This window comes from Carlito syrichta, unplaced genomic scaffold (assembly GCF_000164805.1).
Source record: "Carlito syrichta isolate Samal-C Ts95f unplaced genomic scaffold, Tarsius_syrichta-2.0.1 Scaffold307981, whole genome shotgun sequence".
Lineage (NCBI taxonomy): Eukaryota > Metazoa > Chordata > Mammalia > Primates > Tarsiidae > Carlito > Carlito syrichta.
Window position 1 is genome coordinate 1,619,383 of NW_007252077.1, and position 19,785 is coordinate 1,639,167.

At 40.2% G+C, this 19,785-nt stretch overlaps 1 protein-coding gene across 1 annotated transcript in view; it reads left to right on the plus strand.

The window, feature by feature from the left end:
• Positions 1-19,785, plus strand: part of FANCD2 (Fanconi anemia complementation group D2) — a 67,605-nt gene that overhangs the window by 25,486 nt on the left and 22,334 nt on the right. The window contains 13 exon segments of the mRNA XM_008064741.2: positions 493-627; positions 1,789-1,920; positions 4,104-4,214; positions 9,564-9,673; positions 10,832-10,886; positions 13,780-13,899; positions 14,335-14,408; positions 14,691-14,837; positions 15,333-15,433; positions 15,807-15,922; positions 17,541-17,649; positions 18,527-18,637; positions 18,903-19,012. Coding sequence (XP_008062932.1) covers positions 493-627; positions 1,789-1,920; positions 4,104-4,214; positions 9,564-9,673; positions 10,832-10,886; positions 13,780-13,899; positions 14,335-14,408; positions 14,691-14,837; positions 15,333-15,433; positions 15,807-15,922; positions 17,541-17,649; positions 18,527-18,637; positions 18,903-19,012 — 1,431 coding nt within the window.

Consider the following 19,785-nt stretch of genomic DNA (forward strand, 5'->3'; position numbering starts at 1 on the left):
TGAATCCGCGGGCTCAGGCAATCCATTCACCTCAGCCTCCCAAAGTGCTGGGATTACAGGCTGAGCCACCAAGCCCGGCCCCCACAATCACTTCTTTTCTTAACCTTCTTTAAAAGAAATCAATTTAGTTAACATTGACCCTTATAGACTGATTACAAATTATAACCAAGGCAGAACAGGCCTCCCAGAGGGGCAGTATGATTGCAAGGGAAACTGTGATGTAGAAATCTGGCTCCCAATTCTGAATTGGGCAGATAGGAGCAATACTATTAGGCTTGTAATTTAACTTCTTTGAGCTTCAAGGTCAACTCTTGTCCATATGTGGAATCCCATTGATCCTGAGAGTAAACTCAAAATGGTGAAGGATTATTCTTTAAAATGAGAGTTGCGGAGGAGAACTGTGACATTCCAAAAGGTGATCAACTCTTAAGTTTTGTAATAACTAAGTTTTTCCCACAGCTTCTTTTTTCTCTTTATTCTCCCCTCCTTAAGGTCCTTAAAGATCTTTGTCCATCCATTTTGTCACTGGCTCAGAGTTTGCTTCACTCCATAGACCAGAGTATAATGTCATTTGGCAGTCTCCTATACAAATATGCGTTTAAGTTTTTTGACACTTACTGCCAGCAGGTATGTTGAAATATTTATTTTGGCAAGGAGAGAACAGAAAAAGGGAAAATGAGCTGATGTTTATTTCTTGTTGTTTGGAAGGCATTGACGGGGAGAGGACTTTAAACTGGGGTTTGGAAAAGCTCAGTTCTAGTCCCAGCCTTGATGAGTTAAAGGCACTGGACTTCAGGATCTAGCTCTGTGTTCTGAGCTCTAAAACTCTATGAGTCTAAAATTGAGGTCCAGATCAGTCTGCTTCAAGTAAACCTTGGCTTTAAATAGCTGGAATCATCAGATAGTTACCACAATGCAGGAATAGCAGTTAAATTTAGCTGTAAATAACAACCAGTTGGTCCTGGAGTTGTTCTCTAGAAAAAACTGTGGTGAAAAGCAAATGAATGAGAAATATTTGAGGGCCTAACCTAATTCCCATGAACATGAGACACAAAATTTAATAGCTTATATTCAGAGAGGGAAAGTTATACTTGTGTATATGAAAGCAAGTAAAGAACAGAGTGTTTTATTTTGTGTTTTCATATATACTATACCTATTACTACCAATGTTAAAACACTTTTGGATGGAACTTTTCAAAAAGAAATTTGTAAAAATTTAAAGCAGAGCAATAGATACAGCTGACATGAACTTGTTATTACAGTTGAGAGTATAATTCTGTTATGACTTATGGAGTAAAGGAGAGGGAGAATGTCATCTAAGACATTTTGAATTTCTTAATGTCTCAGAGGCATTGTCAGGATCCATGTTTGCTTGGAAACGTGCAAGTTAAACCTGTACTGTAGATAACACCTTTAGCTCCTTGAATGCCATCTTTTTGAGGAATTTCAGCAGATTTCATACAACCACAACTTAAAGGGTAAAATTTAACCTAAATGGGAAAAAGAAAAAAGACTATGCCAAGGAGCAAAATCAGGAGGGCTTAGATAGTACTTACTGATAAATTATGGGAAGCAGGTTAAGACTGGGTGGTGGTGTATTTATATTGGCATAATCCTAAACCTCTTGAAACCAACTAATAAAAACTAGATAGTAGATGATAGGATCGAGTAGGTTGTGATTTTAACAAAGTAGAGATTAGAAAGGCCTCAGTCTCAGGTGTGAACCACTTTAGAATGACCATACCATATTTTTGTTTTATACTATCCTATTGCTTGTCCCCTGTATAGGAAGTGGTTGGTGCCCTAGTGACACATATCTGCAGTGGGAATGAAGCTGAAGTTGATACTGCATTGGATGTTCTCCTAGAGTTGGTAGTGCTAAACCCATTTGCTATGAGGCTGAATGCTGTCTTTGTGAAGGTATCTATTGGCTCCTTGTCAGCATGTATGTGAGTGTTATCTAATGTCTGTGAGTTAGCGATTATTTACTTTGTACTCTTTAGATATTGAACACTATAATTGGTGGGGGGGAGGTAAGATGATGGGAAAGTAATATAAAAAAATGAGTATTCTGCATGTTAATTCATTCAGCAGACACTTCATTATACTTTTGTTCCAAGCTCTATTTAAAGTGGATTTAAAGTCAATCCTTGCCTTTGATGATAAAGACTAAGACAAATAAACAAGCCACTATAAATACAACATAATGAATTCTCTAATAAAATAAAGTGCTACAAATACAACAGAGCAGGAATAATTAAAGTTGACCTGGAAATAATACTATAAGAAAGGGATTGGCAGTAGCTAGAAACTGCTGGGGGCTGGGGGTGGGGGGCATAACATCAATAAGGGTACCTGATTTCAAACCAGGCAAAGTAGGGACCAAAGGTAGGCCCAAACTTTACCTGTCTGATGAGCACTTTATACCTAATCCTGAATTGTACCCCACATCCTTAAAATAAAATAAAATTTCTTAAAAAGTTGGCTTAGGAAGCTGGAGAAATCTTCAGAGAGCAGATGACATTTGAGTGATTCCGGAAGGATAGGGATGATTGATGAGAGGAAGTAAGGGAGTGCATTCTAGGCAGAGAACAATTTGAACAGTGGCAGACTCTGCCCGGCTCCATGGTGTGCCTGAGGGATGACAAGGAGCCTAGTACTGCTGGAGAATGGTCTATGAGGCTGGTAAGATATAGGACAGGCCCAGTTTGTGAAGGGTCTCAAATACCATGCTAAAGTGTTTCAACATTTTATGGGCAATAGGGAGTTATTACAGGTTTTTACAGAGTTGTCCTATGTACTGAGCTTTGAGAAATAACTATAGGCCATGTGATGGGCAGACTGGAAACTACTGAAATAGTCCACAGGAGTGAGAGTAAGGGCCCAATTAGTGTCATGGGGATGGAGAAGAAATGATGGCTTAAGAGACAATTTGGAGAGCAATTTGGAGAACAATAAATTCGAAAAGTGGAGACTGGGTATATAGACTCAATGTTGAGAGGCCTTGAGGAAGAGAGAGTAAAAAAGTAGCTTGAGGGAGAAGCTGGTTACAAGGAAGATATTTTTCAGATAGGGAAGTTTGAGATTATTTGTGTGCTGAGAGAAAGGATTCAATGGAAGAATAAATGGAAAAACATTTTAAGTTAACTAATTAAAAGTTTACAAACTGTTTTATTGTTTTTATCCTCAGACCAACTTGGAAAGATAATATAGCTGTTATTGTCCTTATATTAGAGATGTAAAAGCTAGGGAATTGCCCAAAGTTGCAAAGTAAATAATTTCCTTATGACTTCTTCCAGATCTGTAGAGAAAGGATAAATAATTCATAGAGTGTAAGCTGGGAAGGGATGATATGGTAAGGAATGGAGTCAGAGGCATAACTTTTGGTAGAATATAGTTTTCACTGAAAAAAAGTGAAGCCTAGAACTAGCACAGTGGCTCATGCCTGTACTCCCAAAAATTTGGGAGGCCTAGATGGGAGGATTGCTTGAGGCCAGGAGTTTGAGACCAGCCTGGGCAACATAGTAAGACTCTGTCTCTACAAAAAAAAATAATAATTTAAAACATTAGCTGGACATGGTGGCATGTGTCTATAGTCCCAGCTACTAGGGAGGATGAGGGAAGGGATCTCTTGAGTCCAGGAATTTGAGACTTCAGTGAGCTATGATCGCGCCACTGCACTTCATCCTGGGCAACAGCAAGCCCTTGTCTCTTAAAATAAATATATAAGAAAGAAAATGAAGGATGGAGATAAAGAATACAGAGAACGGGGAAGGATGGAGATAAAGAATACAGAGAATGGGGAGGTGTTAAGCAGGAGATGGTTAAAGCCTAGAATTGTAGTTCAGAATGAAGACAAAGAAGACTTTATCTTTCTTGCTAATGGTTCCTAGTCTTAGATAAGATATATTTAGAAAGCTGCAAGTGCCCTCAGTGTATATTCAAACTTTTAAACATATGGGCTCTGAGCATAGCTTTTAGAACTTAAGATTTGGGGAATAGATACTTGGTTATCTGTATGTATCTCTTATAAGGATTTTAATTTTTTTGATTTCTTTAAAATGTGAGCTTCTAGTTTTATTTTGGCATTCTTTTTCCCACAGGGCATTTTAGATTATCTGGATAATATGTCCCCTCAGCAAATACGAAAACTATTCTATATTCTCAGCACACTGGCATTTAGCAAATATAATGAAGCCAGCAGCCACATCCAGGTAAGAAGCAGTGTACTGAGAAAGATTCTTTTAAACCTCTTTACTTAAAATTTACTGGATAGGCTGGGCTTGGTGGCTCAGCCTGTAATCCCAGCACTTTGGGAGGCTGAGGGGAGAAGATTGCCTGATTCTAGGGGTTCAAGACCAGCCTGAGCAACTTGGTAAGACCACGTCTCTACAGGAAATCAAAGAATTAGCAGGGCGTAGTGGCTCGCGCCTATGGTTCCAGCTACTTGGAAAGCTGAGGCAAAAGGATCGCTTGAACCCAGGAGGTCGAATCTGCGATGACCATGAGCCTGGGCAACAGAGAGACTCCCACTCCAAAAAAAAAAAAGAAAGAAAGAAACGAAAAGAAAAGAAAAGCCATTCAGTTTCTGATTGCATTGGGGACACAGAATTCCCTTGTTTTCTCAGGAGAATCTACATCCAATGTGAACTTCATCTGGACTTGCTTTTGTTTGTGGACACCATTCACTGAAAAAAGCTAGACAAAAGGACTAAAATAAGAGATTAGACTGAAATCATAACTTACCATTCTTTTTTATCTTTATGGCAGTATTCCATGTTGGACTGTGGGTTTGACCAGTGGACACATTTGTTTCCTTTTTTTTTTTTTTTTTTCTCCTTAAATCCTTAGCACTTTTTTTTTTTAATTTGGAGTCTTAATTCTGTTGCCCACACTGGAGTCAGTGGCGTGCTCACAGCCATCGCAGCCTTCACCCGCTGGGCTCAGGCAATCCTTCTGCCTCAGCCTTCAAGTAGCTGGAACTATAGGCATGAGCTACCACACCCAAATAAAGCACATTTTTTAAATTACAAAATTTGTGTTAGGTAATATATACACATAGTACAATATGCAAAATATATAGCAGGCTATACAGTGAAAAATAGCTCTCCCTCTCAGTCCTCTAGGCATTTGATTTGTCTCCCTAAAGGCAATCACTATCAGTACTTTATAGTCTTCTGAGCTTTGCAAATTTATATTTTCCTATAGTCTACCCCATTCCCGCTCTTGTTCTACATTTTACTTTTTGCATTTAACAGTATATTTTGGGAATTGTTTCAAATCAGTGATATAAAGCTACTTCATTACTTTTGAACTGTGATAAAATATGTATAACATTAAATTTACTATTTTGACCATTTTTTAAAAATGATGGTTAGATGCCATGAAGTAGGTGGCAACGCCTTGACCATATGCTTTTTGTCAGGCCCAAGAGCCTCTTCTATCCTTGTCAAGGGGAGTGCTAACCTGTTCTCCTTTCATACAATACCATTTTAGCCTTTTTAAAGTAGGATTTATTGAGAGGACAAAAAGGCTCCCAGAGCAGGAGGGGACCCAAGGGGGTTGCCCCATTTTACCCATTTTTTTTTTAGATTAGAAAATATAATTTATTTGAACGTAAATTAGAGAGAGAGATGATTCACCTCCCCAGGGTAGGGAAGGGGCACAAAGCCAGGAAACATGGAGACAGCCATAGCTCAAAGAGCACATGGCCACACCAGAGTCTAATAGGGCATGACTGCAATGGCCTATTTTAACTATTTTTAAGTGTACAATTCAGTGGCATTAAGTACATGCATAGTGTTATGCAGTCATCACCACTGTCTATTTCCAGAGCTTTTTCATCATCCCAGACAGAAACTTTGTACCCATCAGGCAATAATTTCCCCATTTTCTTCCCCCTGTAGCCCTTAATAACCTCTTATTACTTCCTATCTATGAATGTGCTCGTTCTACATATCTTGTGTAAGTAAAATTAAAATATTTATTCTTTTGTGTCTTAGCACAATATTTCCAAGTTCTATGTATGTTGTAGGATGCATCAAAACTTGATTTCCTGTAATATTTTATATATATACCACATTTTGTTTATTAATTTATCCATTGATGGACATTTGAGTTGTTTCTACCCTCTGGCCATTTGAATAATGCTGTTATGAACACTGGTATACAAGTATTTGTTAGAGTCTCTGTTTTCAGTTCCTTTGGGTATATACCTGGAATTGCTGGATGATATGATGATTCTATGTTTAACATTTTAAAGAACCAGCAAACTGTTTTTCTTTTTTTTTTTTTTTTTGACTCATTTCTTTTTTTAAAAAATTTTTTATTGTAAAGATATGGGATACAATTCAGGGTTAGGTATACAAACATTGATCATGCAGGTACCCCTGTCAAGAAGTATACCCCTCCCTCCCCTAGCAGTTTCCCTGAACTGCCAATCCCTCCCCCAAGCAAACTGTTTTTCATAGCTGCTACACCATTTTACGTTACAACCAACAATACCTGAGTTCCAATCTCCACATCTTTTCCAACACTTATTTTTCATTTTTAAATTATAACCATCCTAATAGGTAGAAAATGATATCTCATTGTGGTTTTGATTTACATTTTCCTAATGACTAATGATGTTAAACATCTTTATGTACTTACTGGTCATTGCTTTTCTTTTCCTTTTTTTTTTTTGGATTCAGGGTCTCTTTCTGTCACCCAGGCTGGAGTATAAAGGTGCATTCACGGCTCACCACAGCCTCAACCTCCTGGGCTCAGGCAATCCTTCTGCCTCAGCCTCCTAAGTAGGCAGGCATGCATCATCATACCCAGCTAATTTTTTTTATTTTTTTTATAGAAACAAGGTCTCACCATGTTGCCTGTGTTGGTCTTGAACTCCTGGGCTCAAGCAATCTTCTCACCTCAGTCTCCCAAAGTGCTAGGATTACAGGCATGAGCCACCACACAGGAGTCAATTTTTTAATTTATTATTATCTTTTTAATTTTGTGTTGAAATAGTCTCACAATGTTACCCAGGCTGGTCTCAAACTCTTGACCTCAAGCGATTCTCTCCCTCTTCTCCTTCCCAAAGTGCTGGAATTGCAGGCATGAGCAACTGCATCTTGTTTTATTGTCCATTTCTATATCTTCTTTTGTAGAGATGTCTATTTTAAAAAGAGTTATTTGCTCTCTTCTTTTTTTTAAGAGACAGGGTCTCACTCTGTTGCCCAAGCTGGTCTTGAACTCCTGGGCTCAATTTTTCCTCCTACTTTAACCTCCCAAGTAACTGAGATTATAGGCACATGCAACTAGACCCAGCTTTTTGCCCATTTTAACATTGGGGTTTTTGTGGTTTTTTTTGAGTTGGAGTCTCACTTGGTCGCCCAGACTGGAGTGCAGTGGCCGCTCCCGGCCACCGCAGCCTGGACCTGCTGGGCTCCGGCGATCCTTCCGCCTCAGCCTTCCGAGTAGCCGGAATTACAGGTGTGCGCGACCACACCTGGCTAATTTTTTGATTTATTGTAGAGATGAGGTCTTATCAAGTTGTCCAGGCGGGTCTTGAACCCACGGGCTCAGGCAGTCCACTCACCTCAGACTCCCAAGGCGCGGGATTACAGGCTGAGCCACCGAACCTGGCTAACATTGGGTTTTATATTGTCATTGAGGTATAGGAGTTATTTATATATTCTGAGTATTAATCTCTTATCAGATATATGATGCCCATTCTGTGGGCTATCTTTTTCAGTCTCTTGATAGTGTCTTAATGCAGAAAAGTATTTACTTCTGATGAAGTCCAGTTTATCTATTTTTCTTTTGTTTCTTGTGCTTTTGGTGTTGATTTAAGAAACCATTATCTGCCAGGCTCGGTGGTTCAGCCTGTAATCCCGCGCCTTTGGGAGGCTGAGGTGAGTGAATTGCCTGAGCCCACGGGTTCGAGACCCGCCTGCGCAACTTGGTGAGACCTCATCTCTACAATAAATCAAAAATTAGCCGGACTTGGTAATGCGTGCCTGTAGTTCCAGCTACTTGGAAGGCTGAGGCAGAAGGATCGCTGGAGCCCAGTAGGCGAGGCTGCGGTGGCCGGGAGCAGCCACTGCACCCCAGTCTGGATGACAGAGTGAGACTCCAACTCAAAAAAAAAAAAAAAGAAAGAAAGAAACCATTATCAAATCCAAGGTCACAAAACTTTTCCCCTATTTTCTTCTAAAAGAAAGTTCTAGCTCTTAAATTTAGGTTTTTGATCCATCTTGAGTTAATTTTTGTGTATGGTGGGTGGTAAGGGTTTAACTTCATTCTTCATATGGATATCTAGTTTTCCCAGCACTATTTGTTGAAGAGACTGTCATTTCACTATTGATTGATCTTGGCAACCTTGTCGAAAATCAGTTGATCACATATATGAAAGTTAATTTTTGGACTCTATTTCATTGGTCTATATGACTGTCCTTATACCGGTACCACACTGTTGATTACTATAGCTTTGTATTATTATTATTAGATACTTATGTTTTTAGTCAGAGTCTCATTTTGTTGCCCAGGCTGGAGTGCAGTGGCACGCTTATTGCTACCGCAGCCTTTACCTGCTCAGGTGATTCTTCTGCCTCGGCCTTCTAAGTAGCTGGAACTACAGGCATGAGCCACCATGCCCGGCTAATTTTTTGATTTATTGTAGACACAAGGTTTTAGTAAGTTACCCAGGCTGGTATCACACTCCAGGGCTTAGACAATACTCCTGCCTCTGCCTCTCAAAGTGTTGGGATTATTGGTGTGAGTCTCCGTGCCTAGCTGTTTTAATTTTGAAATCAGGAAGTGTAGTAGTTCACACCTATAGTTCTGGCTACTTGGAAGGCTGAGGCGGAAGGATCTCTGGAACCCAGCAGGTCAGTGCTGGGGTGGCTATGAGTGTGCCACTGCACTCCAGCCTGGGTGACAGAGTGAGACTTCAACTCAAAAAAAAAAACTTGACTGTTTGGGGTCCCTTGAAATTCCATATTAATTTTAGTATGGGTTTTTCTACTTCTACAAAATATGTTGATAGGATTTTTATTAGGGTTGCACTGAATTACTTTGCATAGTATTGTCATCTTAACAATATTAAGTGTCTTGCAATTCATGAAGACAAAAGCTCTTTCCGTTAATTTAAGTCTTCAATTTTTTTTCAGCAGTGTTTTGTAGTTTTTAATGTATAAGTCTTTTGCCTCCATGGTTAAATCTTTACCTATGTGTTTTATTCTGTTTTATTATTTTAGCAGAATAGCCAACATTATGATAATTTTCATATCCTTATAGAACAACCACCACAGTAATAAGAACAGCTGTTATTATTGAATGTCTACCTTATGCCAGGTACTGTTTTAGGAGCTTTTCATAATTTGTCTCTAATTCTTAAAACAACCTTTTGCATTTTGCCAATGAGAAAATTGAGAATTAGAGAGATGAAATGACTTGCTAAAACCACGCATTAGTAAATGATAGAATCCTTCCTAATCTAGCTTTTTGGCTCCAGTATCCGTAGGCTCTTTTGCAGTGCCATTCCAGCATCTTCACCTTTCCCCATCATTGTCTTATTACAGGATGACATGCACCTGGTGATACGAAAGCAGCTCTCTAGCACCATATTTAAGTACAAACTCATTGGGATTATTGGTGCTGTCACCATGATTGGCATCATGGCAGCAGACAGGTACACATGGAGATTCTGACTTCTGTGGCTCAAGATCACTTATTCAAGTTGCTGCTTTACGAGACAAAGTGTTTTGTTGACTAGACATCGTTTTAACAGTAGACATTCTAATTATAAGAATAGTGAGCAAACATATTTTGCCACTTTTCCATGTTCTTTTGTTTTTTTTCCTGAATTGTGGTCATAGTAATTACAGTCTGATGGTAAAAACTAAGGATTGCATAGAGATAAAATTCTAGAAATCTTTCCACAAAAGGGAAACTCCGATCCTCCTGAATACGTTTTTCTGTATTTGCTCCTAATGTAAGCACTAGACAATGTGGGTTTCTACATTGCTGCGTTAGTCCTGTCTGGAACTTCACCATTTGGTACAGATAAGATCTTCTTGTGGACTTCTTCCCCTCCACTTGATATTTGAAGCCCTAATTGTAGAATCTAAGAAACGTCAGATTTAGGGTTTGATAAGATGTTGCCATTGCAAGCTGAAGTAGGAATTCAGTTCATGCTTCTTGGAAATTATTTGTTAGAACTTCCTAAGACCTCAGGAGACATCCTTAGAATCAGCATTGTTAATCAGAAGGGGTTGCATAATGTACTGGTTAAGAATTCATTCACCCCTTTTTGATACTTGCCTGTGCCAGGCCTCTCTGGTATGAAACTTTTACCTGTCTTTTGTTTTCTCCTTTCTCTAATAAACTTAGTTTTAAAACTTAAACAAGAAAAGAAGTCATTCTCTGAAGCTATACTGTTTGCCTGGTGTCAAATCCTGACTCCGTCATTTATGACCTGAATGACCTTGGGCAAGTTACTTTACCTCCTTGCCTTTGTACTCTCACATCTGTGAAATCAGGATAATGAAAGTATTTACTCCATAGAGTTATTGAGAACATCAAATGTTTAAGACAGTGCTCAGCACATGGTATGCACTAAAGAAGTGCTTCCTCTTATTATACTAATTTAGCATGCCCTTGAAAAATATATAAGATAGCCATCCTTTGTTCTAATCTGAATTTTACACAGACAATAAATACTTCTCTCTGCCTTCATGTGCTTTTATCTTTACCCCAGTCCCAGGGAAGGCAGAATTCTTCAACTTATTGCTAGTTGTTATGAAATATTACCAAACATGAAACTTAAACTCCTTTTTTTTACAAGTAGATCTTCTAGTTCAACTGAAGGGAGAGAGAGCCCAAGTGATGAACATTATACACAGGTGAGTTCTTTTAATATAGCCCTGTATGTTTATGAGTAACGTGGTGTATTAGTTTGTTTTGCATTGCTATCAAGGAATACTCGAGATTGGGTAAAGGAAAGAGGTTTATTTGACTCATGGTTCTGTATAGCACCAGCATCTGCTTGACTTCAAATGAGGGCCTCAGGAAGCTTATGATCATGGTGGAAGGCAAGGGGAGGCAGGCGTGTCACAAAGTGAGATCAGAAATGAGAGGGAGAAGGCTATGCTAGACTCTTATAAAAGACAAACTTTTGAGAGAACTAACACTGAGAACTCACTCATTACCACTAGAATGGCACCAAGCCATTCATGAGGGATCTACCCCCATACCCCAAACACCTTCCACCAAGCCCCACCTCCAACATTGGGGACTACATGAGCTTTGGAGGTGTTAAACATCCAAACAGTATCACTGAGGAAGTGCTTCTTGTCACTGTCAGTTCATCAGAAAGAGTACTTTTTTTTTTTTTTAAGTTATAAAATGTGGGGTACAATTCAGGGTTAAGTATACAAACGTTGATTATGCAGTTATCCTTGTTGATGAAGTGTGCCTCTCCCTCCCCTAGCAGTTTCCCTCAACTGTTTTTTGGGGGTTTTTTGTTGTTGTTTTTTTTTTTGAGTTGAAATCTCACTCTGTCACCCAGTGGCACATTCATGGCCACCCCCGTGTTGACCTGCTGAGCTCCAGCAATCTTTCTGCCTCAGCTTCCAAGTAGCTGGAACTACAGGCACACACTATCACACCTGGCTAATTTTTTTTGTAAAGTTTTTATTTTAAAGATGTGGGGTACAATTCAGGATTAGGTATATGAATGTTCATCTTGCAGGTACCCTTGTTGATGAGGTGTGTCCCCCCCACCCCGGCAGATTCCCACCGCTGCCAATCCTGCCTCCCCCTACTCCTTCTGCCCAACTCCCCCTCCACCAGCAGTTTCCCACCACTGCCAATTCTTTTCTTATAGTATTATGATAATTGTTCAAGGTCCATTTATGAGTGAGAATATGTGATACTCAGTTCTTTGTTTCTGTGATAGATCACTCAGTATTATAGACTCTAAGCCCGTCCAAGTTGCTGTGAAGTTCATTATTTTGTCCTTCTTTATGGCTGTGTAATATTCCATCGTGTATATATACCACATTTTTTTATCCATTCCTCTTTCGATGGGCAGTATGGTTGATTCCAATTGTGAACAATACTGCAATAAACATATGTGTGCTGATATCTTTTTCTTTTTTTAATTTTTATTGTAAAGATGTAGGGTATAATTCAGGGTTAAGTATACAAATACTGATCACGCAGTTACCCTAATTTTTTTTTTAATGTATTATAGAGATGAGGTCTTGCCAAGTTGTCCAGGCTGGTCTCGAACCCATGGTCTTGGGCTCAGGCAATCTACTCGCCTCAGCCTCCCAAAGTGCTGGGATTACAGACTGAGCCCCCGAGCCTGGCCAAGAATACTTATTTTTAAAAATGTGTTTTCCGCTGGGCTCGGTGGCTCAGCCTGTAATCCTGCACCTTTGGGAGGCTGAGGATTGCCTGAGCCCACGGGTTCGAGACCTGCCTGGGCAGCAAGACCTTATCTCTGCAATAAACCAAAAAATCAGCCGGGCGTGGTAGCGCATGCCTGTAATTCCGGCTACTTGGAAGGCTGAGGCGGAAGGATCGCCGGAGCCCAGCAGGTTGAGGATGCGGTGGCCGGGAGTGGCCACTGCACTCCAGTCTGGGCGATAGAGTGAGACTCCAACTCAAAAAAAAAAAAAAAGAAATAAAAATGTGTTTATCTAACCTCATAGCTTTTGTACCATTTTTGTGACATTTATAATCTACTGATTTGGGCTGTTTATTTGTCTTTTTAATCTCTCTAATTAAATTGAAAATCCTTTGTAAGAAAAATGGACCATGTTTAAAGACTAATAGTTTGGTTGAAGCATGGGGACCAATAGGTGAGTAATTGGGAAGTTGGACATAAAGCTAGTTCAGAGATAGAAAATGGGGCTTTTGAATGTCAGACAAGACGTTTTGATTTCATTCTTTAGGCAGTGTTATTTATTCCTTAAGGATTTATTAGTATAAAAATGGTATAATCGCCGGGCTCGGTGGCTCAGCCTGTAATCCCGCGCCTTTGGGAGGCTGAGGTGAGTGGATTGCCTGAGCCCGCGGGTTCGAGACCCGCCTGGGCAGCAAGACCTCATCTCTACAATCAATAAAAAAATCAGCCAGGCGTGGTAGCGTGCACCTGTAATTCCGGCTACTCGGAAGGCTGAGGCGGAAGGATCGCCAGAGCCCAGCAGGTCGAGGCTGCGGTGGCCGGGAGCAGCCACTGCACTCCAGTCTGGGCGACAGAGTGAGACTCCAACTCAAAAAAAAAAAAATATATGGTATAGTCAATGCTTTGCTTGAAAAAAAAATTAATCTGACTACATGTGTCTGATGGATTTAAAAAAGAATGAGATTGGAAAAGACAGGCTGGTCAGAGGTTCAGGAAAACCTTAGGTGAGAGGAGGAACTTTGCCAGTAAAGTTGGAAGGGGATGGGAGGCCGAGGTGAGAGGACTGCCTGAGCCCATGGGTTCGAGACCAGCCTGGGCAACTTGGTGAGACCTCATCTCTACAATAAATCAAGAAAAATTAGCTGACCATGGTGGCACATGCCTGTAGTTCCAGCTACTTGGGAGGCTGAGGCAGAAGGATTACCTGAGCCCAGCAGGTCGAGGCTGCAGTGGCTGTGAGCGTGCCACTGCACTCCATCCATCCTGGGTAACAGAGTGAGACTCTGACTCAAAAAAAAAAAGAAAAAAAAAAAGTCGGATTACTACTGAGTGTGGTGAATGGAGTTTAGGAATGGTTGAAACATTCTTTCTCTTTGTTTCAGGTGACCTCCTTGCTGCAGTTGGTTCATTCCTGTAGTGAGCAATCTCCTCAGGCCTCTGCACTTTATTATGACGAATTTGCCAACCTGATCCAAGGAGGAAAGCTGGCTCCAAAAGCCCTAGTAAGGCCAGTTGTCTTTTCTTAAAGCAGTAAAGCATGAGAGCTGCTTTACTGTATACTCTTCAAGTCCTTCTCTCTGTTGCAGTGTGAAAACAGATCATCCTGTGAGCTCTCCTAAATTCTAATTCTAGTTGGGGAAGGCTATTCTACCGCACCCTGCCTCAAGACTCTCTTCTGTGACCTCCTTCACTTAATAATAATAATAATAGTAATGAGGAGAAGGATGTTGATGTTGATATCCACCATCTGAGAGCCTGATTCTATGCTAGGCATTGTGCTAAACATGTTTCATACACTATTTCTTTTCTGCTTCACAATAAAAAGGATTTATTTCCTTTTTTAGAAATTAGGGAACTGGGACTTGGAAACGCTAACAGTCATTTATCTAGGCTCTACCCTGGACTACACTGCCTTTTTTGTTTGTTTTTTCCTGAAGGAATGGGTTGGACAGACTATCCTTAACGATTTCCAAGATGCTTTTGTAGTAGACTTCTGTGTTTTTCCGGAAGGGTGAGTACTGTTTGCTTGCTGGCTTGAACTTGTGAAGAAGTTAATTCTGTCAGTAGCTGATATAAACAGAATATCATTGACCAGCCATGTCGGTCCACTACCATAGCCTCTTTCCTCCCAGCACCCTCAGATCCAAATTGCTAAAGTTTCCCTGTTTGTTCTTTCTTCTGTTTTTAATTTCTCCCCAGAATAGCTTTGTTTGAAATTGGCTTATTCTAGTGGTTTTCCCATAGCCTTGCTTACTCCTGAGCTGGGATATCAGGTCCTGGATTCTCTCCACAGTGATTTTCCATTTCCTGTGAAACCTCTCTACGGCCTGGAGGAATACGATACTCAGGATGGGATTGTCATCAACCTCCTGCCCCTGTTGTTCTCTCAGGACTTTGCACAAGACAAGAGTCGAATAACTTCACAGGAATCAAGCCAAAAGTCAGTAAAGTTTTTCCTGTCTAAAACCCTGTCAGTGTTTTAAATGTTTACAGGGAATTCCACAGTCCCTTCAATCTCTTGGGAACTTGAGTCAAAAAAGTTTCTCCCGGGACAAGTGGTATTTGCAGGGTTTAGAGAGAGAATGGGACAGATTCCTTGAATTTTCTTGGATCCTTGGGTTGAGATTTGTATTGCCTCACAACAGCCAACATATATTCTATGAGGCTATTTTCTTGTCTGTTCCTTATCCTTTGCTTTCCCTCCATAAACATCCTTGGCTATCTCTGCCTCTCTTACCCCCTCCTTCCATCTTATTTCTCCTTCTTCTAATACATGACAACATTCACACCAATACCCCCTGCCTTCTTACAAGTCAGTTAATTACTTAATCGAGCATCCAGTAACTTCCTTGACATTGTTCTTAAAATTAGGTATTTTGGGAAAAACTCTTTATGCCTATAAAGTGTGGTCTAGAAATGGATTTTTTCTTTCCAGATTGGTGTCTCCTTTGTGCCTGGCTCCCTATTTCCGGTTACTGAGATTTTGTGTAGAAAGACAACATAATGGAAACTTGGAGGAGATTGATGGTCTACTAGGTACAGGATGAAATCATCAGATTCTTTCTTCTTTGTGACCTTTCTTTGGTAACTTAGGGAAGGACCAGTATATAGTATATGTGGGAAAGAATTTTCTAACTTCAACAGAGTAGTATAGCATTGGAATAATGGAATTCCAAAGACAAATTGTACGAACAGAATCCCATTATGTTAACAAATCAATTGTTGCAAAAACTGTCTAATTATTTGTGTTGATTGCTGAAAATATGGAAGTGTTTTAATCAAATCTTGACCTTTAAATATGAATTAAAGGGGGAAAATAAGTAGCAAGGGTAGCTAGCTCCAGGGACAGCATCCAGGTTTTATTAGTTTAGACTAAAGGGCATTGGAAATGTGTGTTCCTCTCTCTCAGATTGTCCTATATTCCTCACTGACTTGGAGCCTGGAGAGAGGCTGGAGTCCATGTCTGCTAAAGAGCTCTCATTCAGATGTTCACTTATATTTCTTACTCTCAACTGGTTCCGAGAGGTAAGCAGAGTTACTGGGATATTTACCTAATATCCTTGATTTCTCTCAAAAGGGAACTATTTCTTGGTTCCCACACTGCTCCCTAAAAAGTCTGCATTGTCTGTTGACAATGATGGCAACATCTTACATCTTCATCTCACTGCCTTCCTCTCCATATTATTTCAGAGAATGTCTGTGCATTTGAATGAGCTTATTGTCATCATATTTCTATTATGATGTGGACAGGACAGGTATTGTCCTCATTTTACACATACAGAATTTCAAGTACAGCAGTTCAAAGTAATTAAAATTTTTGTAAGTACTTATTCTATACCAAGGGTGGAATAATTTCTTTATTTACACATATAACAACTTCATTCTTATAATAACTATATTCTTTTTTTTTTTTTTTTGAGTCAGAGTCTCACTCTGTCACCCTGGCTATAGTGCAGTGGCATGATCACAGCCTCGACCTGCTGGGCTCAGGTGATCCTTCTGCCTCAGCCATTCAAGTAGCTGGAACCACAGGCACACACCACCATGCCCAGCTAATATTTTGACTTATTGTAGCGATGAGGTCTCACCAAGTTTCCCAGGCTGGTCTCAAACCCCAAGAGGATTGGCTCAGCCAATCCTCTTGCCTCTGCCTCCCAAAGTGCTGGGATTACAGGCAGAAGCCATTGCACTCAGCCATTCTCATTTTATAATTAAAGAAATAAAAACTCAGAAAGGTTAAAGATTAAGCCCAGGTCATACAGCTAGCAGGTAGCAGAACAGGACTTGTTTCACCAAAGTGTGTGCTCTCTAGCTATTCCACCTTGTTGTATAATCAGTAATAAGTAAAATTAGGGTCAAAAGTCAGATCTTAGGCTGAGCATGGTGGCTCATGCCTATAATCCCAGCACTTTGGGAGGCCAAGGTGAGAAGATTGCCTGAACTCACGGGTTTAAGACCAGCCTGGACAACTTGGTAAGACCACATCTCTACAGTAAATCAAAAAATTAGCTGGGTGTGGTGGCGTATGCCTTAGTTCCAGCTACTTGGAAGGCTGAGGTGGAAGGATCGCCTGAACCCAGCAGCTCGAGGCTGCAGTTGCCATGAGCATGCCACTGCACTGCAGCCTAGGCGACAGAGTGAGACTCCGACTCAAAAAGAAAACAAAAACAAAAAGTCAGATCTGGCCGGACTCAGCAGCTCATGCCTGTAATCCCAGCATTTTGGGGACCAAGGCAGGAGGATCGCTTGAGCCCAGGAGTTCGAGACCAGCTTAGGCAGCATAGCGAGATCTCGTCTCTACAACAAATTAAAAAATTAGCCAGATGTGGTAGTGCGTGTGGGAGGCTGAGGCAAGAGGATTGCCTGAGCCCAGGAAGTTGAGGCTGTGGTGAGCTGTGACTGCACTGCTGCACTCCAGCCTGGGTGACACTCAAAACAAAATAAAAGAGAGAAAGTAAGTCAGATCTCCTGTATTTTGGCCCAGAGATTTTCTCTACACCACCTTACTGAGAACACTTTTATGTTACATACTAAACTCACAGACTTTGCTGCTCACTGCCATCTCTTAGCTTTGGATGAATAATGCAAACAAGGTTAAAATCTGAGCATTTCAAAATATGAGAATATAATTTGTACTTTGCAGGTTGTGAATTCCTTCTGCCAGCAAACATCGCCCGAGATGAAGGGAAAGGTGCTCACCCGCTTAAAGCACATTGTAGAACTGCAGCAAATACTGGAAAAGTACTTGGCAGGTTAGGGAAATATCCTTAATAGTAGCCCTCATATGTCACTGGTGAGGAAATACAAAACTTAGCTTTTAAGCCAGACTCAATGATAGCTGACTCCTACTCCTCTGGATCTAGGAAAGTGTGTACTGAACAAAATCTTTAATGAGTACATTCATTTTCGCTCCCATTGTTACCTCTAAGACCTCCTACTGCTTAAGAAATTAAAAAGTGTAAGATGTTTGTTAGATTGTTATACTTTGCTACTTTGGGGAGGCCAAACTTGCAGTGACACTTTTATACTACAGGCCTTTCGTTCCTGAATATAGTCATGAGCCAGGAGTAGAGATGAAAGGCCCCTTAGTACCTTATGACCATTAAGTAAACTGGTTGTTTCAAAGTACTGGCTTGATTCTCTGGGGAAAATATGAAGCCTCCCTCAGATCCTCACATAAAATAATTGTGTGTAGAACAAACTGCAGTGTGACCAAATATTGTTAATATCTTTCGATTTTAAATGTGAGTTTATTTTTAGTCCTTATCTGCTTGGTTATTTTATATTATTTAGAATGTTTTTATGTTAATTTGTTTTTCTTTTTTGTAGAGACAAGGTCTTGCTATGTTGCCTAGACTGGTCTCCAACTCCTGGGCTCAAGCAGTCCTCTCCCCTGGGCCTTCTTATGTTAATTGATCATAATTAATTAATACAATATTCCTGTAAATTATCTCTGGCCATTTTGCTATTCCGAAACAATGTCAGTGTGACCCGAATGTATCTTACAAACATTTAGCCACTCTTAGTAATTTTAGAAACTGGTTTTTAGCCAACTGAGTTGCTGCATTTCAGGTCTAGTGGTGGTATGTGATTGGTCTATAGTGAGCTTCTGCCTACTTTCTGTTTCAGTCACCCCAGACTATGTTCCTCCTCTTGCAAACTTTGACTTGGAAACTTTAGATATAACACCTCATGCCAGTACTGCTGTTTCAGCCAAAAACAGGAAAAAAGGAAAGATAGGTATGTTGTTTTCTTCTTATCTTGTGTATCTATATGAACTGCACTGAACCTAAGAGGTTATATGTTTCAGGTCATCAGCTGTTGGAAAGATTATGTAATTGAATTCTTTTTAAAGCAGGTTTATCAATACTCTTTAATTTAGGGCTATAAAATTACTTCTACCTCTAGTCAGTCTTCATTCAACAGTTGTTTCCTGAGGGCAGTGATTTTTGGCAAACATAATTATTCATTACTTGTTACTTTTCTCCCATTAAAACTTAAGGAGGAAAGAAACAAAAAGCAGATGGCAGCAAGATATCCTCCCCTGACACACTATCAAAGGAGGATAATTCAGAATGTGACCCTACACCATCTCATAGAAGCCAGCTGAACAAGGTATTGGAATTGTGGGTATCCATGAAGGTATATGATAGCCCAGTGAGAGTAATAGAGGGCCAGCTTTATTCTCTGCATTTTACAAAGAGAAGAATTAGGGAATAGACAAAATTTTCTTAGGTCTTGGAGTGATCCTCTTAATAGTTCAGATTAGACTATTAACATACTGTTAATTGTTTTTTTCTTGAGTGTTTTGCTCCCCTTTTTGTACCCTAGCAGTCCTTTGAATTCTCTCTTACAGGAATTATCATGTTCTGTTTTAGGACATAGTTTTATATATACTTCTTTTAGTCTCTTTTCCCTTCTGATCCCAGATTATCAACTTCTCAATGAATCAAGATAAAATCTGATACTTGATTAACAGTAGTTCCCTTTTTCTATTTTTTCTTTTTTTTTTTTTTTTGAGTTGGAGTCTCACTCTGTCGCCCAGACTAGAGTGCAGTGGCCGCTCCCAGCCACCGCAGCCTCGACCTGCTGGGCTCCGGCGATCCTTCCGCCTCAGCCTTCCAAGTAGCCGGGATTACAGGCATGCGCTACCTACCACGCCTGGCTGATTTTTTGATTTATTGTAGAGGTGAGGTCTCGCTGCCCAGGCGGGTCTTGAACCCACGGGCTCAGCCAATCCACTCACCTCAGCCTCCCAAAGGCGCGGGATTACAGGCTGAGCCACCGAACCTGGCTAGTAGTTCCCTTTTTCTGTAACTTTGTACTACTCACTCAATAAGTTTCATGTGTTTGTGAAATTGTCTGGACCACATGGATCCCAATTATTT